Consider the following 27,362-nt stretch of genomic DNA (forward strand, 5'->3'; position numbering starts at 1 on the left):
CTTATTGATTTTCCTTTTAACATTATGCATCTTAATCATTATCTTGTTCTCTCCGACTCCTGTACTACCTGCAATATCCAGCCTCCGATGTAGCCTCAGTCTTAATATTTCCCTCGCTCCCGGTGGATTTGGAGCTGAGCGGATGCTGTTGTTCCTTTGCAACGACAGCAGGCCCTCCGAGTGTCGGCACTTCCCCTCAGGACATACAGCGTATCCTCGGGCCAGTGACTGCTGCAGTACAACTCTTTGTATTGTCAGACTGATACAGACATGAAACTGCCCTAATTCAATTGCACAGTATAGAGAAAGTGACTTGTAGTCTCGCTTGTAGCTGGTTCTGATTTATGTACCCTAGATGTACTTCATTGTACCTGTGAGAAAGTCTCTGCATTTTTCACATCCTGTACTTCCGGTGGGGCAATGTCCACAGACCCCAGATTTAAACCTGCATCTGGAGATCTAGAGAGCATGAAAGATAGAGTACCGTTCAGTAGACCTTTTTTGTGTGAGGCAGAAGTGCTGAAATTGCTTCTGTGTTGTCCCTTGGAGTTGATGCAATATTAAATGCAAAGGATTTTTAATAAGGTCACGTAAGTCATAACTTTATACTAGACGGACTTCCCAATTGGACCGCGGCTGACACATCAGTGATTATGAGTCCTGGATTGTGTTCCCAGACTTGCTTCTTGTCTTATGTACACAAATAAACTGCACAAGTACTGTTACTTGCTTGGATATTGTGATTATCCACATTTATTGTGCCTATTTTATGTAATCCAACACAAGTATAACGCATAGAAAGTAGTTCATGCTCATGAGTGCTATTCATAGAAAATATCTCTTTATCTAGGTCATGAAACGGTATATCTTTTATGTAACTTTTGCATAGTATTCTGTATTAAGCAAAGCATTGTGCAACTAATCAATCAGTAATAGCACTTTACTCCTACATAGATTAATTGTGTATTGGTGTGTGAATTACAGTATATTACCGTTACTGCCTGAGAAAGTTATATATATTTACTTGATTAAGAGCAGGAGGCAAATGATAAAGCAGTCGCTGAGAAATACAATCTTCCCCTTCCATATTTCAAGCAACTGTTTTTTGTTTTTGTTTTCAGGGTAGCAGTTTCATTAAAATTTTATCTGGCAAAAATAATAGGTCTTTCCTCCCCCATTTTGTGTGTGACCTTATCTGAGAGCACTGAAACCGAAACAGCCAAGACCACCCACTTTCCTTCTGGTCAATGCAGGGACAATATTTTTAACACAGGAGAATGTTGTGCTCTACACCAAAAACATCTCACCCTTGTTAGAGAAACAGTATGGCTTCACAGCACCTATGTAGTATCGTTACGGCGTACAATGCAGTGCCTGAAAGCCGTTTCCTGGAAATTATGCAGGGCAGAATTTTGTCAAACAAGCTGGAAAGTGAATCTCTTGCTGATTAGTTTTCAAATTTGGCAGTAGCATCTGCTTAGACAGCTCTTGGTACAGGAAACTGGCAAGACAAGCAGTCAATTAAAGGATGCAAAATTATACTTTACGGTGGGAATCATTTCATATATCAGATGTATTGCGGTGTCTTTTGGCTCTGCCGTTGTAGCAAAGGTTAAAGGATCCTTGCTTAACCCTCCATCAGTTGACAGCGATTATTTGAGAAGATATTGGTGAGATGCCAGTTGGATTCCTGTGCTGTCATGAGTCATGCATCTGGTGCCAATTTCCTCCTCTTATTCAGAAAATAGGCATTTATTCAGTGCGGCTCAAACCAATGTATGAATTGCCTTTTGTAAATATTGCATATCTTTGTTTGTACATGTTTGCAGGCTGTGGACAAGCAGCCATGACCGACACTGTGATGAGTGGAGGTTCAGATCGTTGGGTATCAAACAATAGACAAAGAGGCATGCATTCAAGGTAAGAAGGTGTTTTTGTTTTGACCCTGAAATCTGGACGATACTCTCTAAATTATGCCTTATTTGCCTTACTTGCATCTGACTGACAGTGATAAAGAGCAGTAAGTATATATGTGTAAATATGGTAATCTATATGTGTCCACTATTGCATTGCTTCTCAAACTCTTCAGCTCCACATAAGGCTCTTTTTAGACCTGTTTAATCCTGGCGGTACTTCAGATGTCAATTTTTCTACGAGGTGGTACTTGGAAGGTCATGTGATTTCTAAGTTGGAACTTTGAGTGAAAAGATTGGGAACCTCTGCGCTATTGTCTTGATTTGTCCTAGTTTTGTGCACAATATTGCATGCAAACTTTGCCTATAAATAAACATGACAAAGCTGTTGTAACTAAACTGGAGGCTGTTTGGCTAATAGGGAGAACTGGACCATGCAGCAAGGTCCTGGTCCGGGTCCAGACCTAACAGATGAAGAGAAGGAGATTATCAACGGTGTAATTGCCCGCGCAGAGAAAATGGAGGCCATGGAACAAGAGAGGATTGGGTAAAATGTGATCTGTTTTTTTGCGCTATATGCTGTACAATATAGTCAAGCACTATATCAATGAACATTGCTAAAAAGTTAATTGATTTCTGCTGGTCAATATACAGTTACACATGCGTTCACCTCATTCCTTCTACACATGATGAAGAGAAACCTATATTATGAGTATTTATGGATGATACTGTATGCAGTGAAAACAAACAATAAATAGAACTTAACTTTTCACAATATTGTTGCATGCAGCTACACGGCAAGAAAGAAAAAAAGAAAGATACAGCACCTTACTGTGTTTTGTTCCTTGGGGTGTTGTAGCCGCTTGATAAATCGCCTGGATGACATGAAGAAGACTGTGTGCGGGGATGGAGTGTCCCGCTGTTTCGTGTGTGGAGAGCAGCTGGGCTCACCTGGGGTCAACGCAGTGGTGTGTGAAGACTGCAAAAAGGTCTGCAATTAGTCAGACAATTATAGAAACACCAAAAAAGAAAATTCACTTCTCTGTTGCACCTTGCCTTTGACAGTTGTTGTTGTGTTTTTTTCTGCAAATGGTTAACAGCTGGAAACCTTTCTGTTTTTCTTCCTGTTGTGTAGAGCATGTGCACTAAGTGTGGTACGCAGTGTAGCAGCCGGCCACGTGCTGTGTGGCTGTGCAAGATCTGCAGGGAACAGCGAGAGGTACACTTCTCCCGGCTATGAAAAAATTAGACAAGGAAATGTATTACAAAATGAAGCTTTTGTTTTTATGTACCCAGGTATGGAAGAGGTCCGGTGCATGGTTCTTTAAAGGCTTTCCTAAACATTTCCTACCTGCTCCAATGACTTTATCCAAACCACAAGAGGAGCCTGCTTCTGCTGCTGCAGCCGAGAGGAAAGGACCCCCTGGGCCTGCCCCTCAGCCAAAAGAAGCAGCACCTCAGACACAACCACCACCATCAGGTTGGTTTATTGTTACTAAAGAGCTATAGTTTCTCAAACTGTGCAATACTGTTGTGAAACATTTATGACAAGTCATTTAAATTGTATTGAAAGTGCAATTTTAATTGTCGCAATTAGCAAATCGCAAAGGCTGCAATTATTTAGCCAATATTATGTGCTCTGAAAAAAACAAAATAATAATCACTCTCTATGGGAATTTATTTATGAAAAAAACCTACCAACGTGTTCTAAAATGTATGATATCCTTGTATTAGTGTAGCAGTTAATCTTCTCTCATATGCTAATGCCTCAGAACTTGCCTTAGAAATCTAATCACATTGGTAATGTTTGAAAGTTTGCCTTTCTTTTTTTAAATATATTGACCATATATATCTATGCAATATCTTTTGTGACCTTTCCTATAGAGCAGTTATTAATGTATCTATGCAGTAATGTATCATCCAAATGTTAATCATCCCAAAAGTTGGTTTACTTTTTTGCCACTTAGATGCAAGCCAAACTTCTGCCTCTGAGCAGGAAGTTCCAGGCAAGTTAACTGAGCAGAATACCCAACCCTTTAAAACTGAGAAATGCTTGTGTGATGTACATTTCTCAGCATCTTCCCTTTTACCTTATTTATTTGAAGTCCCTGCCGCCTTATACAGTTGTGCTCAAAAGTTTACATACCCTGACAGAATTTGTTTTACAGTTTTTTTTTTAAAGAATATGAAAGATAAAACTTTTTTTTTTTCACTCATAGTTTGTGGTTGTGTGAATATATATTTTTTTATCTTTCATATTCTTTGAATAAAACATAAAATCTAAAATTCTGCCAGGGTATATAAACTTTTGAGCACAACTGTGTCTGCATTAGACCTTTACTGACATTTATCCCCCTGAAACCATGCCACTCATACTCCTACCCCTTTTATCTGCCTCCCAAATTTTGGCACCTCCCACTACTGCAGCAGAGAGGGTGAAGAGCTTCAATTAAACTGTTGAAAGGTGCATGCTGGGACTTTGGATGAGCCTCCAGGGGTTTCTGGCATGAAGAGTCATATCATTTTTCTTTTTGAGCATAATTACATGTGCAGCAGGATCATAAAGAGGAGCAGACAGAACCGTTCCTGCATGTCCAGTTTAGTGCATTGCCTGCCGGAGAGAATGCTGGTCAAAGACTTTGCTACAGTGGTGCAAAACCTAAAGTTTGAAATGCCCAGGGAGCTCTACTGCAGTAGCTGTCTGAAATGTCACAAATGTATAGTCGTTCTGTGTATACTATATGAATGCTTACTCTAAGGTCGAGCTCCACAGACCCGTGATGGTTATCCCCCAGTGGCCCCTAAGCCCTCAGTAGCACGCATGGCCACCGGTGGAGCAGGTGCTGAAGAGGCAGGACAGTCTAGCCCAGTGGTGATGAAGAAGATGGTCTCTGTTCATAGCTCCAGGCCACAGCCTGCTGCCTCAGCTGCTCCAGCCCAGCAGGGTGAGAAACCACTTGAAAGATCCACACCTACGCTTGTCTTCATCCAAGGATCAAGCCATTCATGAAATATCACACCACCAGTTGTTTTGTTGCACTTGTATTCACACATAATTATTTGCCTCTGTAGGTTCTGGAGAAGCTGGGGTCTACTCCTCTGAGCAAAGAGCGCCCCCTGCTGCTCGAGAGGAGAGGCGGCAGCCCGCAGCCTACAGCGCTCCAGTCCGGCAGCAGCCTCCCCCAGAGGAGGAGGAGGAAGCCAACGACTATGACTCTGATGAAGCCAGTGAGTACACCATCTGCTCTCTTCACTCTAAAAGAAGTCTACAGAGACCTATCTGTCGGTGGGTGGTGAACGCTTGTGCGCTTCCTTTGTTTCTAGTTCTGATTAGATTGGTTTTAGAAAATGAATACAGTAAATTATTGATGCAAACATCAATAAATAGCTTTTATTTAGTGTATACTTGTGTTTGGAATGTTGGGTCTCACAGTTTTAGCAGTCGTACTGTCTTTATTGCAATTGACTCTCTCTTGGAAATGGGAAAAAAATATTAGTCATGGTACAATGAAATAATAACTTAACATCCTTTCCATGATTTTAATTGATTTAGTTAGTTTTAGTTTAATAATACTGCTTTAAAATAAAAATGGTGTCATGTCTGTCATGGTCTCAGCCTGCAGGCCCAAACAGCCTATATTCCCTCTCCTGGGATTGGGGCGTTAATTTATTTTATTGAGGTCCAAGAATATGAGACCGTGCAAATACTGTCAGATGATTGCAGCTAAAAGGTGACAGATTCCCCTTGGGATTGATCCTGTCCCCCGTGTTAAACCTGAAAGGAACAGAAGTAGCTTGTTCTTGGATTTTAGATGCCAGATTGGTTTCTGCAGTGATTTCTCAGTGCTGTAGAACGATGAAAGCAAAAAAGATTGTGCTCGAATGCCGCATGTTCAAATAATATTTCATTAATATGCTCCCCTAAGTGCTGAGTGCGCAAACAAAAATGTTCTTACAGCGTTTTCCTTAACCCAATTCCCATACAACTTTGTGGAGTTGTTGACTTGAATACCACTCTACTGTGCTTATTTGTGCTAATGAGATTTTTACCACTACCACAAATGGAAATGCGCTGCCTACGTCAAGATTTATTGAGATATGTGGATTTTTGGGTGTTATAACTTGTAATATTTGTGAACTGCGTGACATTTAATCATAGACTAAATTATTCATCAGTGCCAGTTGCTGTCGCTGTTGTTAATTGTAATGGTTGGTTGGGGTCTCTTGCAGCGACTCTGGGCTCTCTGGAGTTTGGTCTTCTCTACGATCAGGAAAGCAACAGCCTCCATTGTAGCATCCTCAAAGCAAAGGTACCATTATACTCTTTGTACATGCACAAAGGGACAGTTATAATGAAGAGCTTTGTGTTTAAATGCACCTGAGTGACACTTTAGGCTAATTGCTGCCTATTATTTGTCTCACAATGTTTTTTTTCTTCTTCTGGCCTACAGGGACTTAAACCAATGGACTCAAATGGCCTGGCAGATCCTTATGTCAAGCTTCATCTTTTACCAGGAGCGAGTAAGGTAAACGAGACCACCTGCTTTCCATTTAAATGTAGCATGTTAAAAGATTCAAGTCTGAAATATCCTGCCAAGTAGAAAGGAGGGCAGTGATCAGAACCCCATGGTTTGGAAATAGGGTGTTTCTGTAAGCTCAAGTCTGCCACCTGCTGTATGAAGAGGGCAATACTGTATTACAGACAAGTTCATTTGTTTCAGTAGTTCATGTTAAGTTCAACATGAGTCATAGATGATCATGTACAGATTCTCCACAAGTCTCTATAAAAAATGTAGATACAAGAAGGATAGGGATTTACAGACCACAAATATGTCTCGTATGGATATGAAACATGTCTAAACACTTCCTGTTCTTAAAAGCTTCATCTCTCATTTTGCTTTGTTCTTGTCAGTCAACAAAACTGCGCACAAAAACGCTCAGAAATACCCGAAACCCTATGTGGAATGAGACGCTCACCTATCATGGGCTGACAGATGATGACATGCAGCGCAAAACTCTGAGGTAGTTAAAGCATCGCAAAGAATTCACCATAAATCAGACCGTTAACAGCCAAGAATTCTTGTTTTATGCTGTATTACAAGTCTGTAATTGTCATTTACTTTTTTTTTTTGCAGGCTGTCTGTTTGCGATGAAGACAAGTTCGGGCATAATGAATTTATTGGAGAAACCCGAGTGGCGCTGAAGAAACTGAAAATGAACCAGAAGAAGACCTTTAATGTGTGTCTCGAGAGAGTTGTCCCAGTGAGTGTAATGAAGTCACCAAGTAAAACAATGATTTGCTCTGGCTAGTTTAGTCTGTTATTGACCTGCTGTAATCTCATTCTCCGTGCAGACCAAGAAGACCGCGACAGCTGGAATGGCCAGGGGCATAGCTCTCTACGAAGATGAGGCAATGCTTATAATCTGGCCTGTTGCAACACGACTGAAGTTTAATAGTGCTCATGTTAGGAATACCTTTTTCATCTTTAATTGTCTCTTTTACAGACAGGGAAAGATGGCGGAGAGGCAGAGGAGCGTGGTAGGATCCTCATCTCTCTCATGTACAGCACTCAGCTGAACCGCCTCATCGTAGGTGTTGTGCGCTGCGTTCATCTTGCTGCGATGGACGCCAATGGCTACTCTGACCCTTACGTCAAAATGTAGGTCCTGGAAGGAAAATAATATGATAAATGTGTCCCCAAATCATCTGATATTAATTCTGCTTTACACAATTATACGCACTGCAGTTGTCTAAAACCTGACATGGGGAAAAAAGGAAAGTCCAAAACTCAAATCAAGAAGAGGACTCTGAACCCAGAATATAATGAGGTTAGTAATTAAGATCTATATTTATTTCATTTTGATATAAAATTATATTTAAGGTCTTCGTTCTGACTGAGAACACAATAAAAACTGAAATAAAACTTAAACGTTTCCAGACATTTTGGACATTTAGTGATTTAGGATATTACTGTTAGTTGTATTGACACATTTTTAATAGATTTAAATTTTTGCTTATATTAAATGGAACGTTTTCAGTTGATGTTGTTCATTATAATACTGCAATATAATAATAATTTTCTCATGTTGGGCATATTGGAAATGTTGATAATTAAATGTGATATTTACTGTGTGATATGCTTGAATTCAGGAGTTCAGCTACGATATCAAACACAGTGAACTTGCCAAGAAGATCCTGGATATATCAGTGTGGGACTATGACATTGGAAAGGCCAATGATTACATTGGTATATATTGCAGAACCTTCAGAATTTACAGAACTGTTTTTTCTACTGATCACCTGATAATCTATTTCATGTTTCAGGGGGATGCCAGCTGGGTATTAGTGCCAAAGGTGAACAGCTCAAACACTGGTACGAATGTCTGAAGAATAAGGACAAGAAGATTGAGCGCTGGCACACGTTGTTAAATGAAATTCAAGTCTCCAGTGATTAACCATGTCGATCAGCACGAGCCAGAACATCATCTGCCTGCCCCAACTTAGTTTATGATCACATCTTAATGCACTTTTTACATTTTTCCTCCCACCTGTCAAAATAGATTTCCACATCCTCTCACAATAACTGATCATTCTGCCTGTGCTTTTTCCAAACTGCGTCTGGGACAAATCCTTATAGAAATATTTTCTTTTATGCAACCAAGAAGAAATACATCGATGAATAGCTGCACAATGACCGTCATGCCTGTCATTGATGTTACTTATTGTACTGAACTTAATACTCTCAGATAAAGAAAAAGTCATATTGCGCTCGCACTGAACAAAGAAAGCAATATGCTGACGCAAAAGAACCATCTTAAAGGTGATAAGTAGTGATCAGTCACCTCACTGTAGTTTAACATTTGAATTATACGCATGCCAACTCACCACACACTGTCCTTTACTTGCTGTATATTTCCATAAAGAAATGTTTACATAAAGATACATCGCTCAGGTTAGAATAGATCCTATAAAGTCATCTGATTTTCAGATGATTCATAAATTTGAGGACCATGAGCTAAATAAGTGTTAAATTAAGGTTATAACACATAAAGTAGGCTTTATGTAATTTGGCAATTTAATTTGTGAGTAGTATTTATTGTTAAGAAAACTACGTTAAATGTTATTTCAGTAGTACTGAGAATTGGCGGTGAAAGTTAATGCCTTCTGCTAGCTTGACTCATAAATCTGAGATTTTCTACTGCGTATATACATGTGGCCAGGTTTCTTACAAGATTTACAAAAAAGGATTGCTCTGCTCTAAAGGTCGAGTAAGGATAGGCTGTGCCATGAGTGCAGCTTTATTTGCATGCACTGTGCTTGTGTTTCTCCTGTGCCTATGGCAGTTGCCTCCTGCTTCTATCCCAATACTTTGCACAAAGCAGGGCAATGTCTCCTCCGCCACACGCCAATCATTTGAGGCTTCAGTGTGTTCTGAAATCACAGAAAAAGAAGAAAAGCACACTTACAAATGGAATGACCTCAATTTATACAACTGTTTGCAAGTTATTGTCAAAACAATAACCCTATGCATGAAGTGTCTTGTGGTTCAAGATAATCTAGCCTTTGTAAAAAATAAGAAAAGAAAAAAGATCTACAATACTATTGTAAGTCTAGAGATGTTTACACTCTTCACATTCACTTGGTTCTTCAGAACAATATCATATTCTGCATGATTACAGTAATACAGTATAATCTGAATCTGGTCTGAACTCAGAGGTCACACATCAACTGGGTCTAGATGTAACAGATTTCTCTTTCTGTACTGTACAAATCATACCAGTGTCTACTTTTCACACATCAGTTCACAGATTTGTGAACAAAGCACCAGTTCATCATGAGTTGTTTCATATTCAGCTTCTAAGTGATTAACTTAAAATGTAATAATTTAAAAGGCTTCTCTGTGAGCTGATTCTGCCAGTTTAGTGGAATGTTTGTTTTATCTGGTAATGTAAATAAATAGTGCATGCATTGAAAGATACGTTTGCAGACTACATTGCATGTAAACATTTTGCAGAGTTTACACAGAACAATAAAATATATTATTGAAACCAAAAAAGTTCTGCGTTCTAATCATGAACTACTGAGTACTGTCTCCAAACCAGCTGACCCGGTCGGCCTGGATAGTTATAACACCAATGGGCAAGAAGAAGAAAAAATGCGAGCTTTGATATAAAAGGAGAGGCAAGTATAAACATCACCTGAGTCTACGCACCATCACGCCATTTTCCATCTCGGGACCAATCACAGACTTTTGCCCCGGGCATACATGCCTTTCTCACACTTTTTCTTTGACTGAGACACGGGATAACGCGCAGCTGCGATTCTTTTCTTATTGGACGTTATTAACTTCACCTGGTTTATTGTGCACTGTCACATATTGAAATGCAAGTTAAATTGGTTGTATTTCTACAAAATATACTTAGTCTACAAATGATCATACTGTGTAAATTACAAAATGCAAAGGGCTTTGGAACCGTATCTTGTGTCAGAGCAAGCTATTTGGGGCAAAGCAACGTGCGCGTGACATTTGTTCGCGAGGAGGACACAGGTTTGCTCCTGTACGCCACGTTTTGGTCCGACGTACATCTAACGTCTTGCGAAGTGCGTGCCAATCCTCTGGCCATTGAAAACTATCGCACGTTTTGCAACAGGAGCAATGAGGATGAGCGTCTCACTCAAAGGTTTAACTTAAACATACTATCCCCAAATGCGCCTTGTATCAAGACTGATGCGCCCAATGGCGATCACAGCGCCACTAAAGGAGATGGAAAGTTGCGAAGGAAGCGCTCCTGGATTTTCCCAGGAACACTGTGGTGTGGAACCGGGAGCAAGGCTTTTGGATTTGATGAACTTGGTGAGTTAAGACTTCTAAGAAGCACTAAGAAGTAGCCTATGTAGGATGAATATGGGTAAAGTGGGACACCTTTTGAAAATTCAGTTTGCACCTCCTTTTTTGTTTGGAATAAAAAAGGCTTTAATATTATACAGCTTTAGAAGTCTATTTTACTGGAGGGAAAAAATCAAATATTTAACACAGAAGTTCTAATTTTGCCCCAAACATGTTAGCCGAATGACACATTTTTCGAGGTGCTATTGGTAAAGTGGGACACTATTAAAATGGTGATTTTGCATTCAAAATCATTAATATTATTGTAGTACTATAGTTGTAGTACTATAGTAACTACTTTTATGAATATGTGAAGAAGTTATGAATAATAATAACCATTCTAATGGTTATTCTAACTGTAGTGTGAGAAAGGGCCATGATGGACCTTTGTCTGATGTGCAGCACTTTACCAATAGCATATTGGTACAGTGGGACAGTGATAAAATCTCTTATAAAAAATAAAAGTATAAAGAATAAACATGCGATTGTGAGATGTTTTGTTTGCAGATGCATTCCCTTATATAATTCATCAACAAAAAGTGATGTAATCTCTCTCATTACAGGCATGTTTGAGAGCGCAGATAGATGCTGCCGAGAGCATGACCACTGCCATCACATCATTCCTGCTTTTACTGTGAATTATGGAGTGTTTAATCCAAACTTTTTCACCGTGTCCCACTGCGATTGTGACCAGAGGTGGGTGCTTCTGCCTCAGTCACTGAGTTAGTTAAGAAATCTCTGCATGTAGCAGCTCCTGTCCCTTCTGTCATAGGCTATTTAACATTCGGTTTTGTCTAAGTTATATGTAGTTTACATAAATACATTTTAAAATTTAAAATTAGTGGACAACTGCTGCTCACAGGTATTGTCTATCATTTGTGTGTTGAAAGACAACATGACCGTGAATGCTAGTTTTTCTGGCTTATATTTTCTGACCTATGCGTCTGATGCACTACATGTAGAGTTCTGTTCACTATATATCAGATTTATTAATGACTAAAATTATGACGAAAATGTAACTGATTTTGTAACATCTGTTTGTCCATCCCCCTCTCAAGGTTTCGGCAGTGCCTTCTGAATGTGAATGACACAATATCCAGCATGGTACAATACAGCTTTTTCACAGTAATGAAAGTGCCGTGCTTTGAGCTCAAAGTCCAAAAGAGATGCACTGAGTTGTACTGGTGGGGAATGTAAGGAACTGCAACATTTTATTTATCTATTTACTTACAAAACAGACTGTGATATGAAATGTATAGTAATTTAAATAATTTGTCACTGGAAGAGAGCACAGGTTTCAATCCTCCCTGATGATATGGCCTGAAACATAGTTGACATGCTCAAAACCTTTAAGCATTTTGCTTGTTATAACGTGTATACTGCCACACATTGACACCAATCACCATTGCTTTTTTCAGTAGGTTTATAAAATGCCCTTTATGATCTGCATTTAGAAACTATGTCATAATGGCAATAATCCAAGATGTTAATTTCCATGTGTATATCACTATAATTATTGTTTTGAGAAAATTGCAGCATATAGAATTGCTGTTCTTTCTAATTTGCAAGTGGAGCTGAAAGTTCCCACTTCACCATGATTGCTTAAATCCCCCTGTCCTTCGCTCAGTCCTTGTCGAGGCCAAGCAGCAGAATCAGTGAGTGGGGAGTCTGTATTTGAGCATAGAGCTGCTTTAAAGGGGGCCTATTATGCAAAATCGACTTTTTCAAGCTTTACATCATGTTATTAAGTCATTCCCTCATTAAAACCATGCCTGAAGTGTTGCCTTGGCACATTCACGTATTTTCGAGTAATCTGTAAAAACTCCGATGGCGGCCATTTTAGGGATAAAACGCCTGATTCCTTCAGGAAACGCCTCCGACCTCCAGGATACGCCTCCGACCTTTCGTCACCAGCCGAGTAACCAACCACTGCTCCTCAGCAGAACCCCCTCCCCGCAGTGTCTAGCCCTAAGATGTAAACAGAGTCATCATGGAGGATTAGCTTCATGTGTTGTGAACCGGAGCCACAGCAGACTTTTACAAAGACACACATCAGTGTTTCTGTTACCGAAACACCCAGGATTCAAACCGGTGACAAGAACACTTATTTCAGTGTCTGGTTCTGCGCTGGGCCTTGATGATGCACAGAGCCTCCGGAGAAAGCTAATGCTAAGCTAAACCTCGAGTCATCACGTGGAAACGAGAAATATGCACAAATAAAGTCAATAAAACCACCACACACATAAAGAACCGTTTAACAATGATCACACACGGAGCCAGGCTTGTTGATTTGGAAGTTTATTGCTCACATTTCATCTACAATGGGTCATAGCCGAGTGGTTTTCTCCCGGAGCTAACAAGCTAGCCGCGACAAGCTAACGGGAAAATTCACTGAATACAAGCATATTATGCATTGAAAACGTCACTAAAACAGGCAACTACTTGAAGCAGCCTTTATGATGATGACACACGGAGCCTGGCTTGTTGATTTCGTAGTTTATTGCTCACATTTCATCTACAGTGAGTCGTAGCCGAGTGGTTTTCTCTCGGAGCTAAGGCACTATTAGCCGCGACAAGCTAACAACCTTCACCTTCACAACATTCATTGAAAACAGGCAGCATATTATGCACAAATAACGTCAATAAAGCAGCAACTACTCGAAGCAGCCTTTACGATGATCACACAATGAGCCTGGCTTTACACATTTGTGGTTTATTACAGACTTTTCATCAACAATGAGCTGTAGTCGATTATAACAAGCTAACGGGTAACCTCGAAAAACCATTGTCCACCTGCACAGATAATGTCCGTCTTTGAATGGTATGGGCTCCTGCAGATCCTGGTGTCGTCCATGGGGGTATAGTTAGAGATCCATAGGGCATGGCAGATGCAAAGAGATAGCCTCCAAACAGCAGTTATTTTTCAGGCAAGAGCCCCTTCCAAGCGTCCGGTGTGGAAGGTTTGTTTCCAAATAATATCCTGTGTGGCCATTGTTCACAAAGTGATAAACAGTAGCTCCTTTCCAACAATAAAAATTAAAATGCACCGATCGTAGTTTCAATACTTGAGACAACGAGCGGAGTGTTGTTGTGATGCCACAGACAGCGTGTGGAGGGGGCGTGTCGGAAAGGGTCAGAGGTTTTTAAAGAGACAGAGGCCTATTTCAAGTCATTTGCTAACGCCATTTTGAAAGAGCAATTTTATACAAGGCAGTTATTCTAATTTACTGCATTGACAGACCAACAGAAGGTTTCGTCATCATTGTAGTGTCCTATAGACTGGTGCTATGTGGCTGAAAAAAGCATAATACCCCCTCTTTAAACTTTAAATCAGCAAAAAAGCAGATCATTACAGGGATCAGATTACGATTTGGCTTTTATTGTCGTATTGCCCAGCCTCAATACAAAGAACTATAGATAACAATGCTAATGCATGTTTATATTTTACAGGTGCAAGGTGACACAAGAGGCTCCCTATGCCATCTTTAAAAAGCCAATCTACCTTAACTCTTCTTTTACAAGCAAATCAGAAAAGAGTGACAGCAGCAAGACTCGTCTGTCGGCTGGAATCCAAAGCATCAAGCCATCTAGACAGAAACCAAGGCAAGGTAATTCTAAGGACCCACCCAGAGGAGACACTTTCTTTCGCATGAGAAAACATGGCTACAGAAGAAACAATGGAAAACAATCTATCGTGGCTCCACACCTACAAATCCCTTCTCCGGAAACTGACATTTCGTGTAAAACAAAGGGGCTGAAGAGTTTGTCTGTTCACGGTGCAGTTTTGATTACAGCTAACCGTTATGTGAAAGCAACATCCATCGCTCCAACCACAGCTCTATCATCTAAACGACCAGATGCCCGACAGTTCTCAAGAGCTACAGCAAGCACAAGGGTCAAAGGGCACCAACTTTCATCTTTTCAATCCCAAAACAAAAAATACCATGTGACCAGTACTTTCCCTGTAAAACCAACAAGAGGCTTCGCAGACAATGCAACTACAGCTGAACCTTTAACTCCTTTGACAGCACGAGCAACTAATAACTTACCCAACAGTGGAGACATGGACACCAAACAAAATAAAACATTACTTACCGATAATAAAACAGGTAAGATGCGTTTCCATTGTCTCGTAAATTAATTATTGGGTTGCACTTTACTTTACAGCTGAGTAAAACATGGCTCAAAGAGCATGACTAGAGGTTACAAGGGATTATGCATTTGCAGCCATTTCTATAATACTCTTGCAGTCTTTATACTGGGTTAAACTTAGGTTTATGACTAATCCTATTGCTATGAAATTAATTAGGTTCAAGGTTCAAATTTATTATTGGCACAAAGGAAATAAGTATATGCACCAGGTGCCCACACACACGATACAAGAAAACGTATATATTGTATATGTATATAAAAGTTTGAGGTCACTTAAAATGTCCTTATTTTTGAAAAGCACTGCCTTTTCAGTGAAGATCACATTAAACTAATCAGAAATACAGACTAGAGATTGTGAATTTCTATTCTAGCTGGAAACTGGTGATTTTTAATTGAATACCTACATAGGTGTGCAGAGGTTCCATCGCTCCAGTGTTCTACATCGTGTTCGCTTATCATATTCGAGGGTAATTAATGATTAGAAAACCCTTGTGCACTTATGCTAGCACTGCTAGAAACTGTTGCGCTGATTAGAAAAGGTGTAGAACTGGCCTGGGTGGCATCCCACATCTATTAGTTTGAGTTCTTTTTGCATGTCGTAGTTAATGTTATTACCACGTTATTATTACTCTTCAAGGTACCATATTTCCATCCCAATACAATGTGACAATGTTATCACATTGATGTGTATTTTGTTGTCTATTATATTTTTTAACTTTAAAAGTCTATTTATTTTGGTCTTTTTTTGTCTGCTCCTCTATTTATTTATTACTTTTTAAAACTTTTTTTTTTATCACAGATCTTTGTGAAAGCCTGAAACATCTGGATGAATGCAGATACAAAATACCTCCACTGAAGAAAAGGTTTGGCCTGAAGAATTTGGACACAAAGCCTGCTTATCACTGTACCTGCACCAAACGGTAATCACTTTAAAACCTACAGTGGGAACCAGATGTTTACATACACTTTTTTTGTCACTGTCTGGTCTGACTTGAAGCCCGAATTTACTTTTACTTTTTTTTGTAAGTCAATTAGAATTTTCAAAATGATGTCTATTTGTAAAATGCCAGGAAAATGAGACAGAGAATTTTCTACGGGGTTTTATATTACTTTTTACAAAACCAAAAGTTTACATACATTTCATTAATATTTGGTAGCATTGCCTTTAAACTGTATGACGTCAAACGTTTTGGATTTCCTTCCACAAGCTTCTCACAATAGTTGTCAGAAATATTGGTCCATTCCTCCAAACGGAACTGGTGTATCTGAGACACATTTGTAGCCACCTTGGTGCACATGCCTTTTCAGCTTTGCACAGGATTTGTCTCCAAAAATTAAAGTCTTTATCCTGATGTGCAAACTCCAATCTTGCTTTTTGATGTTTCTTTTGGAGCAAGGGTGTCTTCTTAGCAGAGGACCCTCTCAGCCCATGTTGGTACAGAACTTTTTTCACTGTGGTTTATGACAAACTCCTACCAGGTTCAGCATCTTCACCACCCAGTTCTTAGGTTGATATTCACACTTCAGACACTGCACCTTCATCTCTGGGACACAGAACCCTGGTTGGTCACAAAAAGAGGGAGGGAAGCTGGAGGAACTGAAATTAATGGGTGCAACTCAGCTCATTTAGTTTTAGTTTTAGTAAAAATACAAACTAAACTACTTGTTACTATTACAAAACTTTGATGTGTTTGTATGTTTATGCATTATTTCCCTGTGTGTTTTACAGTTTGGCTCTAGAGATACAAAACTTGAAACAATCATCAGTCCTTTCTTTCCTTATGGATTTAGTCTCTGTAAATTGTTTCAAACTACGAAAAAGGAAAAAATGCTGGAGCAGAAAGAGGTTTGTAAACAACCTAGTTTGTTGAATACAGGTAGATGCAGTTACAGCAGATGCACACATTAACATATTTAGCCTATTGGTTTCAATTGTATATTTGTCATTCTTTTCTCTTTTTCAGCTGCTCTAGGGGCTTCAGTAAAGCCTCTGACCTACTTCAAGCACTTAAGAAGACAGAGCAAAATGACATTGCTGGGGTGCGAAATTCAGGCAAGCTCAGAAAAGGAAGGATTTCTGTACAGCTTTATAAGCGATGCCTAAGGCTGAGAAAAGGAGCTATGGCGCCGCTCACATGATTATAAGCCACTCTGCACATCAACAAAGAATTTTATAAGCTTGACATTTTTGGCAGTATTTTTCCTTGTTACAGATAGAACCTGAGGTTGTTCTTTCTTTCAGATGCTACAATATTTATTGCCCTGTAAAAGATCACCTCTGGTCAAAACGTGCTAGCTTCCCATTTGGAATAAAGACATTTTAATTTCAATCTGAGTGCCTCGGTAACCTTACCCATGGTACCGTTTTTTTTAGGGCTAGCTACAGTGTTCATTGCTAATGTAAATGTTTTTCACACTCACCCACTCACCTGCTCTTCTTACAATATTTACAGTATTTACTGGAATGTTTGCTCATGTACTAATAATTTATTTTTTATGAACTTCTGTTGAATGACTATTGACGGTCTATTCCATAGTCATTTGTAGACAACCTGGAAGTAGTTCAATTACTTTAAGAGGTATTATTTACAAGCTTTATACTTGTCTTGCTACATTTAACTACAGTATGAAAATAATGCAACCTTTTTGACGCAAAGAGCCTATATGTAAAGAGTCACCCAATATTAATTAGCATGCTTATAGTGAACTCGAGGACTGAAACTGGACGACACCAGCGCCAAACCAAGATGTGGCTGCCTTTAGATTACACCAGGAAAAAAGTATCTGTGTTGGCTCTCAGTCGAACAGGAGTTGTCCATCTTGATGAAGATTCTTGAGTCATCTTCTGTCTTCTAAAGTTTAAGTGTAGGACTTTTAACCTCACATCCAAAAGGCTTCGTCAGCGACACCAAGGTTTCTACCTCTCACACTGACTAGATGAAGACAAGATAAAGGACAAAAGCTTAACCAAATCAGGGCAAAGGACTTGATCAGAGCACCTTTCAAAATAGCCACAAGAGCAGGGAAAGAAACCCACGTGGCTCTAAAATCAAAGGTTGCATGCCTGTCCTATTTCCTAAAATTAGGTATATAAGGCTACATTTTGAATTTGAAGGTCAGTTTTGCAGGGTGAATAACAGACCACAAAATCTTTAGTCCACATCAAATCAGAACTTATAAAATGATTGAAACACAGATTCGGCATTATGGATGGTAGATTATACACATAGGCCTGTCACATTTATCCATTCATCACATGTATTCATGAGTACACAGTAATAAAAGAGATCGGTCACTTTTAGCAGGCTAGTATAACTTAAAGTTGGTTCAAGCAACATATTTTAATTTAGTTTTAGTCTTTTGACGAAAATGTATTTAAATTTTAGTCGAGATTTAGTCAAAAAAATATCTTAAATTTTAGTCCAGATTTAGTTTACTAAAATTGCAGGTAAATTTAGTCGACTTTGCATTTATAATATTCATTATAATCATATTTAATCTTGTTCCTCTGCTTCATGGAGCTGCTCCACATGAACAAAGCTCAGAGCTGTTTGGTAGCTATCATACTGAAGTGAGAGTTAAAGTCATATGGTTCATATATTGGCAGAGAATTTACATCATCTGAGGCTCTTTCAGACTGTCAATAGAAGTTTGGATGATTTTAGTCTCTCCTTTTCATTTTTATCTAGTCTTATTTTAGTCGACTAAAATATCTGGACATTTTAGTCACAGTCATAGCTCATGAAAAACTACTAATTTAGTTTTAGTCCAATTTTAGATTAGCGTGAACCTGGCCACCCATCATACTCAAATTTAAATGAAAAATATGTAAATCGTTTGTGCTACGTTTCTGCTGTTTTGTGCTGTTATCGTTTTTGAGATATTAATGATTGTTTTATTGGTCAGATCTGAGGTCACCCTGCTCGTTATAAAGTTCCAAAACGGGTACAAAAGGTGTGACCACTTCCTCTACATCTGTGCTTTTTTGTGCTGTGAAGATTTCCGTTTGTGCTGGTTCGGTTTTTAAACTAATACAAACTTTAGAGCAGGGGTGTCAAACTCATTTTGGGTCGCGGGCCGAAATTCAGCTCCCAGTGCGGGTCGCGGGCCACATATAATAGAGAAAATGTTTCCAATAAATGAATAATAATAAGCTGTGATTTGATCAAAGCCCCAACTTGACTGTAGCTTCATCAATGACAACGGCTTTGTTGCTGCTTCTCAGCCCATGCTGCGCAAAGCGAGCGCTCCTACCAGACCTGCGCTCCTCCCAGACGGCGCTTCCAATGAGCCGCTCTGGGTGGAGTCCTTCTACCTTTAAAAGCACATTTTATTCATTGTTTGTATGTCTGTCTGTCTACAAGGATGTTAAAATAAAAGAAAGAAAAAGACACTTTTGATTGTCCGTCCGTATTTGGTTTATACTGCAAAAGGCTTACACTTGTATTGCACTTTACAAGCCTGTGTCACAAGTTCCTGAAAGTGCAGAAGTCATTATTCATTTACTTGGTGGTGGTAAACATTTATTGAAGCCACAGCCGCCCTGGGGCAGACTGTCCATTTACCACATGGCTATATAATGTGTTGTTCATATCCTGAGCTCTTATTATGTCAGTGCCCTCTGCTGGACACGTGTGGAATTCTATCCTTTTTTTTTTATTTAATGCCCCCTAGTGGCTAGAATGAGCATTCTGGTTATTCTTTAAAAATTCATAACTCCGCACAGGAATGGGCTAGACTTACTTTTTTTTTTTTTTGACATACTCTGGAATTTATGCTCTACAGGGCAGGGGCCGGATCAAATCATCTCGCGGGCCGGATCAGGCCCGCGGGCCGTATGTTTGACACCCCTGCTGAGGCGTTCACCCTCGTCCTCCTCTGAGGCGCGCGCACGTGTCAGAGGCGCACGGCAACACACACTGCATGCAAAAAACATCATCAATATCTCAAAAAAGATAACAGCACAAACGGAGATTTTTACAGCACAAAACAGCACAAACGATTGACATATTTTTCATTTAAATTTGAGTGTGATGGGGGGGCAGGTTCACTCTAATCAATTATAGTCGTCAAAAACACCACTTTGAAGACGAAATTAACACAGGGTTCAAGGGGCATCCTTATCATCCCTCATGAATATTTGACAGCTTTTATCTCGCTCGCGGTGCATGCTGGGAGGAGCTTGTTCGCCTTGGAAACATGGCGTCGCGCTGACAGCTGGAAGGCTTCATTCTCTGTCAGTGACACAGCGGCCGGGCCATCGGAACCGTATGCGTTTCGGTTTTAGCCGTGAAAGGGGCTCGCTACAGCTGCAGTCCTTGTCTGTAAAGGCTGTCGCGTTGCGGAGTAGCAAAATAACAGTTTTGGCACCAGTGTCACGCCCACCCTGCCCAGTAACGTTAACCGATATCGTACGGTGAGTTAGCAGGGGCTCGCTGCTGCGGCTAACCGTAGATATCAGGCGGCTAACGCTCAGACTGGATAGCCGTTGGCCGCTAGCTAGACTGAACCCAAGTTATGTGATTATCTTCTCCACCCGTTCGGTTATTACTGTTTTGTCGCCACTCCGTCTGTAATGTGTAACTAATAGACATTGTTTTGTTTGACGGGACGACTGTAAACATGCTATTGGCTAGCTAGGGCGTTTCTGACATCCTGGCACTGAATTTTTAATGTGCGACCCCTTTGGCATCGCTGTCGGAGGAGAGCGTGATGAGCTCGGGGGCAGTGGATTCGTCCCAGTGGCTGTCGGTGAAGGAGGAGACGATTTTTCTCCACGATGGACTCATACGGGTCACCGATCTGGCCGAGCTGCCCAGTGAAATTGGAGTGTCGGAGCAGGGGGATACGGAACAAGAGGTGAGAGAAAGTCATCATGCTCATGCTTGTATTAGGGCCCATTGAGCAGTGAACCATTACCCTGGTATTTGTGTTTAAGTACAATTTATTTTCGCCCTCTACAACCGTGTTAGGGTTTGTAAGTTTCACCGTCCTGCTTGTTTTTGACTTGTCTATAGAGAGCTTTCACCCCACAGTTCCTGTTTGGTCCAGTCAAAATAAAAGCAAGAATTTAAAGTTAATTTGGTGATATACATTTGAAAGAATTGGCATTACGTTATGCACTGAAAGTACAAAGTGCAAACCAAAAACTAATAGTATTAATCACTATTGGGTGCTTTTGGCGATGCATCTTCCTAAACGTAATTCCCATCTGTTGTGTTAACCTTTAAGTACCAGGTGTGACAATATACCGCTGACAAGAATAATGTTGTGTATGGTAACATTTTAGGTCATTCCAGTGTGAAATGTCAAATTTTTAATTCTTTCAAGCAGAAATAGGTGTCGTAACAAGTTGCTCTTACTTTGAAAGTATTTTTTTCCACGGAAACCTGTCGTTTGCACAAAGTTTCAAGAGTGATCCGGGTTTATTTGTGGATAGATTACTCCTACCATAGATCAGATGCTTTAGTTCCAAAATATAGTTCCTCGAAATAAATTGTACAGGTGGACTTTGATTCTGTATCAAATGGAGCCTGCGCTGATGCGTCATTCTCGAATCATCACCTTAGATGTCCTTTTACTCTTCACCTGATTCAGCAGTTTGTGGACCATATCCAGTCCATAAACAAGTTTCTTGATAAACAAAAGATTTGGACCTCACTCAAATTTTAATGTATTATTCTTAATCCCTTTGAAAATTAGGTAAGCCTATGTCTTTATAAGTTATCTATAATATATATAAAAAAATCTTTAAATTCCACTATTACACTGGGATTTGAAATGTTTATACTTTTTACCCGCTTGAAAACATTCATCACAATGTTTGAAGTTGCCGTTCACAAAGGTTAATTCATATCATGTAATGAAATACCTCTATTGTCTTGTTCCGTCCATGATATGACGCATACGGGTTGACATTTCTTTACTCTTTTTAGCAATGCTCTGAAAAGCTAGGTGGAGACAACCAAGTAAAGAGTGTTCCTGTAATATTAGTAGCATTTCTGAAATTTAATCAATACAAATAGTCCTTGCTAAATGGTATAATGGATTTCCTTCCAGTCCATGATTCGCGAACCACAGAAGGTAATCAATATCTGTAATGCTGGATAAGTGCACATAAGCACATTGCTTCTCTTCTCATAGGCTATCCCAAACTTGCGCTCTTTTCACTGAGCATTGTTTTTGTGCAAGCAAAGCCCTGTCAATTCTTTTTTTTTTTTTGGTAGGGAGGGTGCATGTTAAAGGGATATTTCAGAATTTTTGACATAGGGCCTCATTTCCTAGTTATCCAGAGTGTTGTTGATTTCCGGAGATTAAAAAACAAAAAAAGTATTTGTGCAGTCTTTATATTTGATGAGTTTAGTGGTGCTAGTGCTAGGCCAGTGCATGTCTATGGTAACTAGTAGCCTGCATTAAAAACAGTCTGACCCAAGCATGGTGCACCTGAGCCAGACTACCGATGTAAATGCCTGTGTTGACTGAATAATTTTTGAAAAATAACCATTTGCGCAGCGGTGGAGTGATCTGCTAGGTTACCGGATCTACAGTAGTACAGTGTTTACCTGCGGCCGGCGTTACTCCACGTGGAATTCACAAAGGAGCTTTCTACAAATCAGATATGGCAACGTTTGGAGGACGACCCGATGACTTTGAAGAGGTTTTTAATGCAGGCTAGCCTAGCCCTAGCCTAGCACCACCAAACTCTTCAAATATAAGGACTGCATGAATAAAACAATAAAAGAAAATCTACAGAAATCAATAACACTCTTATACACTCTCTATAACTAGGAAATGAGGCTCTATGTCAAAAATCCTGAAATATCCCATTAAAGAACACACCACACTCAAACACACACGCAGTTGTCCTGGCCTATTGTGCATGTTTTTAGTGTTAAGGGAAACCGGAGTATCTGGAGTAAACCTACGCAGACACAGGGAAAACATGCAAACTTGAACAAACTTGAACCCCGGACCATCTAGCTGTGATGCACGAGCGCTAACCACTGTGCTACCGTGCCTATATTATTTACCATGCAAGTCATGTACAAACAGTATAGAGAAGTGAACATTTAAATGTGTTGTTACATGTTGTCTTTTGATGAGCAATGAGTGATCTTTGTGTTTCTCTTTAGATTTTAACCTTTGAGACCAAGAATCCCATTGAGTTGGCAGAACGTCTTCGAGCGGTCTGTGGAAACCAGAGTAATGCATACGCTCGTCTGCTGGAGTATCGTCTCAATGCTCTGCGTGGCCTGTGGGGGGCGCAGAGGCAGCTGGCCCTGGAGGAGCAGCAGGACCGGGAGGGCACAGGAGGTGCTGATGAGGAGACCTTGGCCTTGCTAAAACGACAAGGTCTGCTCCAGCAACCCGAGCAGGCACCCTTCACCTCCCGCGTTGGCCTGCTCTTAGTCTTCCCTCTGCTGCAGTCCCAGACACGTAGTGACCCGGCTCTTTGCGGTGTCACAGCAGAAGTGCTCCTTGCCTGCCTACGGGACTGCCAGCCTCTCAGCCTCAGTAAAGAACCCACTGACTGTCTCAATGGTTTGGAGGGGCTGCTCTGCTCCTGGTTGGAAGATAGTATCAAAGAGTCAGACCAGTTGCAGCCACACAGTCTTCACTCACAGAGACAGAGAGAGAATGCCGCAGCTGCCCTTGTGGCATTGGCTTGTGCAAGGTAATTTTTGATTAAAATACAAGAACATTGATTTGAAACAAATGCCATTTATATTGCTAAGCAAAACACTTTTTATTGCAGTAGAAGATTTTATTGTGTGTTAATGGAACTTTGACTTCTGCTTGTGACATTTGGATCTTGACTTGTCAAAGCCAGAACTCTCCACTCATTGTTGATCCTCTGTTAAAGCTGAGGGCTCTTTGTTGTAGGGAACCACCTAGCACTGCCCCATTCATGTAGGGCAGGGTAATTGGAATACAACTGACAACCTCAATCACTGTTAACAAAGTCAACAATGATTTCTGCTATGTGTTTCACTATTTATTGAGTTTCATTACTGTACAGTAACCACTTGCAAAATACAGTACCCTGCTCTGTCCCAATGCGTATATGTGTCAACATTTGTAACTCAATGTTTTTCAGGGGTTCATTGAAGACATTCATTCACACAGTTCATTTGCTGCAGAAACAAACTGATCTCGGACAGCTTCCTGTGTCTGATGTTCTGTACAGGTACAACTTTTCTTTTATAGGGTATATTTCTTTTTGCACTAAATCACTGTGATTTATGGGTGTTTATGTGACAGTAAACTCTCCTTTAATGACTGAAAGTTGTGTAATATATCAATGTTTGTTTTGTGTGGAAAACACAGTTCTAAAATGTTACTCAGCAGGTTAAATAAATGTAAAAATGTTTGCTTTGTGTTTTATCAGACTTTTACTTCTGGAAGGAGGCCCCGGCTCCCCATCCTGCCTATTGGGGGGTAAACATAATGTTTCGTGGGGTTATGAGGACATGCTACCAACACCTGATAACTCTGCAGGAGGAGCAGAGAATAAAGGTTACACATTGTTCTTTCTTAAGTTCTTCACAATATACATTTTTTCTCACCTTTTACATAAAGATGATTGATGTGTCACACGATCCAGTTAAATGAAAAAGAGGGTATTTCGCTTTCTCTCGTTTATTAGTTAAAACTTCAAAGACATTGATCATTATCCTACACTTACACTATCTTAAACCAGGAAGCAGTTCTAACAAGCGCACGGTCTCTAAAGCTGGGCAGATTTTAGACACAATTTAGAACAAACTATAGTAATTATCCACTCACACTGTGCGTCTGAATTGCATATGAGAAGTGTACGACCCACGATGCAGGTGCCCACACTGTACGGAGCAAAAACGCACACGACCTACTCACACTGTACGAGTGCCATGACCTGTGCATGGATAACAGCTTGGTCTGTCATATCATCCCCTCAAACAGTGTGTCTACAATCAATTAAATAACGTTGGCGAGGCTAACTTCAGCAACACATGACAAGTAGCCTAGCTTGAATTAGCCGAAAGCCACTAAACTTTTGCAGACGTTTGTGTCTGCAGTAATATGTTCAGGACATTATCAATGTGTTTATCCCTTGCTCACCTCTCTGTGCTCCTCCTGGTACCTGCAGCTGTATTTCCCTGTATCCACAGCGCCAGGACCGCATAACCCGTGAAAAATATCAAACATGTTTGAATACCTTGCAACCGTGCGATTTTCACTTGTACTTTTGTCGTGAGCCGCTAATTGTGACTCGCAGCCTCCTGTACACTGCACGACAGAGACGCACGGAGAGGCTCAAAGATTGCACGACTTCAAAATAGTCGTGCGTTCAAAATTAGTGCCAAAATCATGTCTAAAATTGCACAGTGTAAACCCAGTGTAAACCCAGTTTAAGCCCAGTTTAAGCCCAGCCCTCCCTTCTCCCATTGCTCACTTTCACATTAAACCTCCATTGTAATCTGTCAGGAAATGGTGGGACTAGTCTTAGAGCAATAGTGATGCTTCGGGGGATGTTTTTGCCTGTTGCTATTCTGCAATTGAGAGATAAGCTTTGTAAGAGATCGGAAGGCAAGAGGAACGCTTCCGGTTATGGAGGGCCGCAGGAGGGGTTCTGGTTAAACAGGAGGAGCTTTGCATATGCAGGTGCTGCAGTGCTAAGAATAGTTCCTGGGGAGACTTGTAGATGACTCAAACATTTGCAATGGCTTGAAACATAACTGTTGATTTGCTTTTGTTGAGGGAACATTGTAACTTGCAAAAGTGCTAAAATTCAATTTTGCATAATCACCCCTTTAACAAAATGTTTATGCTATTTTGTCTTGCAGACACTGACCTGAGCCGCTGTCTGGCCACAGATGGCCTGTATCTGTACACCACCAATTCCTCTGGGAGAGGACTGAGCAAGCTGGGCTCTGGTTTACATGGGACACTGAGGTAATATGATGACTGCTTTCTCCCTGTCCCAGAGCAACGTTACAGTGAATTAAACCTAATTTAATCTAATTAATCTGCCCAAGATGTTACAGTTTCCACTTTTCTTTTTATAGCAGTCAGGCACACTCATGCTCATGTTTTTGTTTTACCTGGTTTGACCCAAGAAAAGATTCTGTTCTAAAAGTAGTTTGTTCTGCACAGGGGTTTTGTGTATTGTCGAAATGAAGAGCTCGAGCCAGGCTGGGTTGTGTTCAGCAGTGGCCGTCTCCTCGATCGACCTTCGTCCTTTGATGCCAAGCCTCATCAGCTTTGTCAGGTTGTTGACCCCTACACACTACAGGTACCATTTATTATACTTGTATTAACTAAAAATGAAGTAAACGTTTTAAAATTTCCTAAAGATTTATTAAAGTTGGCTATGTCATCACAAGGTGTGCCAGATTGTTCCCATGCCAGCCCACCACTTCCCAGTCGGCAGCAGTTTGACCACTCTACACCTCTGTTCAGATGGAACCTACCTATACTGGGTCTGGTCTCCAGCCAGTCTCAATGAGAAAACTCAAAAAGGACACTCCGTTTTTATGGATGTCTATCAGCTCTCTGTGAGTACAAGGGCTTTCTTCCTGTTAACGTACAGAATCAGACATACTGGTTGTCTAATGTCATGCAATGCAGACATGTTTCTCTTAAATACAAATATCTTAAATTAGTCCATGGGCCAAACCCCAAAATCTGGCATATCGGTACCGAAAAGGTGGCAAAGGCTATCGTTGATTTTTAAGTAGGTCCATGTCTGAGGTTTATATTTTTGTATGATAGCCTTTTCAGAGTTACAGCTTTATCATAGTTTTCAGCTGTTGAAGTGAACCACCCCCTTGTCAAAAAAGTCGCTTTTGACACTGGTCCATATTTTGGTTTAGGCCATTTCCAGCCCATTAGATAATGATTTTCACCATTGTATTTGGTATCATTGTAAAGAAGACATTTTCATGTTTCATTTGAGCCCAAATGTACTACTCTGTGACTATTACCATGGTAATCAAAGCTCCTCAAACACAAACCTGAGGACGTTTTTTCACCATTTTCACAAAAACAGTTTTACTATGTTTAACACTGTTTCTTCAAGGAACATCACAGAGACAAATGGTTGATACTGGGTAACTCTCTAGACTCTGAGGATTCAGGAAATGTATAACATGTCAGTACTTTCTCAGCTTAAGGCCTCACAGTGAGCCACGAAGTAAAAGAATGTCCACCTCACATGAGCCTCTCCCATAGAAATAAGCCTATATCTGCCATTCTAAGGTTGGAACAGCTGGTGAGACTTTCTGTCCAGGACAGGCCAATACAACTTGAAATTACATTTATAAAAATTACAATTATTCTGTAAAATACACTGCTCACAAAAACTTAGGGCACACTCAAAAAACACATCCTAGATGTCAATCAATTAGATTTTTCGGATGAAAATCTT

At 40.2% G+C, this 27,362-nt stretch overlaps 3 protein-coding genes across 4 annotated transcripts in view; all 3 read left to right on the forward strand.

The window, feature by feature from the left end:
* Positions 1–1,793: 1,793 nt before the first annotated feature.
* On the forward strand, positions 1,794–9,370 carry LOC306962177 (rabphilin-3A-like). 2 transcript variants are annotated; one of them, XM_079555257.1, is made up of 17 exons: positions 1,794–1,936; positions 2,339–2,460; positions 2,773–2,902; positions 3,049–3,132; positions 3,210–3,393; positions 3,881–3,919; positions 4,673–4,858; positions 4,986–5,141; positions 6,144–6,223; positions 6,365–6,439; positions 6,826–6,935; positions 7,049–7,175; positions 7,267–7,323; positions 7,419–7,573; positions 7,661–7,742; positions 8,065–8,161; positions 8,239–9,370. In XM_079555257.1, exons 2-17 carry the CDS (start codon positions 2,348–2,350, stop codon positions 8,367–8,369), a joined length of 1,806 nt encoding a protein of 601 aa, XP_079411383.1. In that variant the 5' UTR covers positions 1,794–1,936; positions 2,339–2,347; the 3' UTR covers positions 8,370–9,370. The 2 variants fall into 2 exon arrangements, with proteins under 2 accessions (XP_079411383.1, XP_079411384.1); XM_079555258.1 differs by lacking the exon at positions 3,881–3,919.
* Positions 9,371–10,296: 926 nt separating this feature from the next.
* Positions 10,297–17,189, forward strand: LOC306972868 (group 3 secretory phospholipase A2-like; the record flags this gene model as incomplete). The annotated part of the gene is made up of 7 exons (XM_079569575.1): positions 10,297–10,768; positions 11,365–11,497; positions 11,860–11,994; positions 14,252–14,409; positions 15,753–15,873; positions 16,683–16,799; positions 16,918–17,189. The coding sequence occupies 7 exons, from the start codon at positions 10,297–10,299 to the stop codon at positions 17,090–17,092; spliced, it is 1,311 nt and encodes a 436-aa protein (XP_079425701.1). The 3' UTR covers positions 17,093–17,189.
* A 2,941-nt stretch (positions 17,190–20,130) lies between these two features.
* The window catches only part of hectd4 (HECT domain E3 ubiquitin protein ligase 4), a 34,775-nt gene continuing 27,543 nt past the window's right edge, over positions 20,131–27,362 (forward strand). Inside the window, exons 1-7 of the mRNA XM_079551237.1 lie at positions 20,131–20,812; positions 23,086–23,627; positions 24,051–24,140; positions 24,342–24,469; positions 25,780–25,888; positions 26,090–26,228; positions 26,320–26,490. Coding sequence (XP_079407363.1) covers positions 20,666–20,812; positions 23,086–23,627; positions 24,051–24,140; positions 24,342–24,469; positions 25,780–25,888; positions 26,090–26,228; positions 26,320–26,490 — 1,326 coding nt within the window. The 5' untranslated portion in view covers positions 20,131–20,665. The remainder of the gene's footprint in view (positions 20,813–23,085; positions 23,628–24,050; positions 24,141–24,341; positions 24,470–25,779; positions 25,889–26,089; positions 26,229–26,319; positions 26,491–27,362) is intronic.

Source organism: Gobius niger (assembly GCF_951799975.1).
Source record: "Gobius niger genome assembly, chromosome: 1".
Lineage (NCBI taxonomy): Eukaryota > Metazoa > Chordata > Actinopteri > Gobiiformes > Gobiidae > Gobius > Gobius niger.

What these genes read in the sequence shown, in the direction of transcription:
- LOC306962177 (XM_079555257.1), top strand. Translation starts at nt 2,348, where the DNA reads ATGCAGCAAGGTCCTGGTCCGGGTCCAGACCTAACAGATGAAGAGAAG. An exon ending in GTAGCATCCTCAAAGCAAAG is followed by an intron (nt 6,224 to 6,364) that starts GTACCATTATAC and finishes TCTGGCCTACAG; the next exon opens with GGACTTAAACCAATGGACTC. An exon ending in TTTTACCAGGAGCGAGTAAG is followed by an intron (nt 6,440 to 6,825) that starts GTAAACGAGACC and finishes TGTTCTTGTCAG; the next exon opens with TCAACAAAACTGCGCACAAA.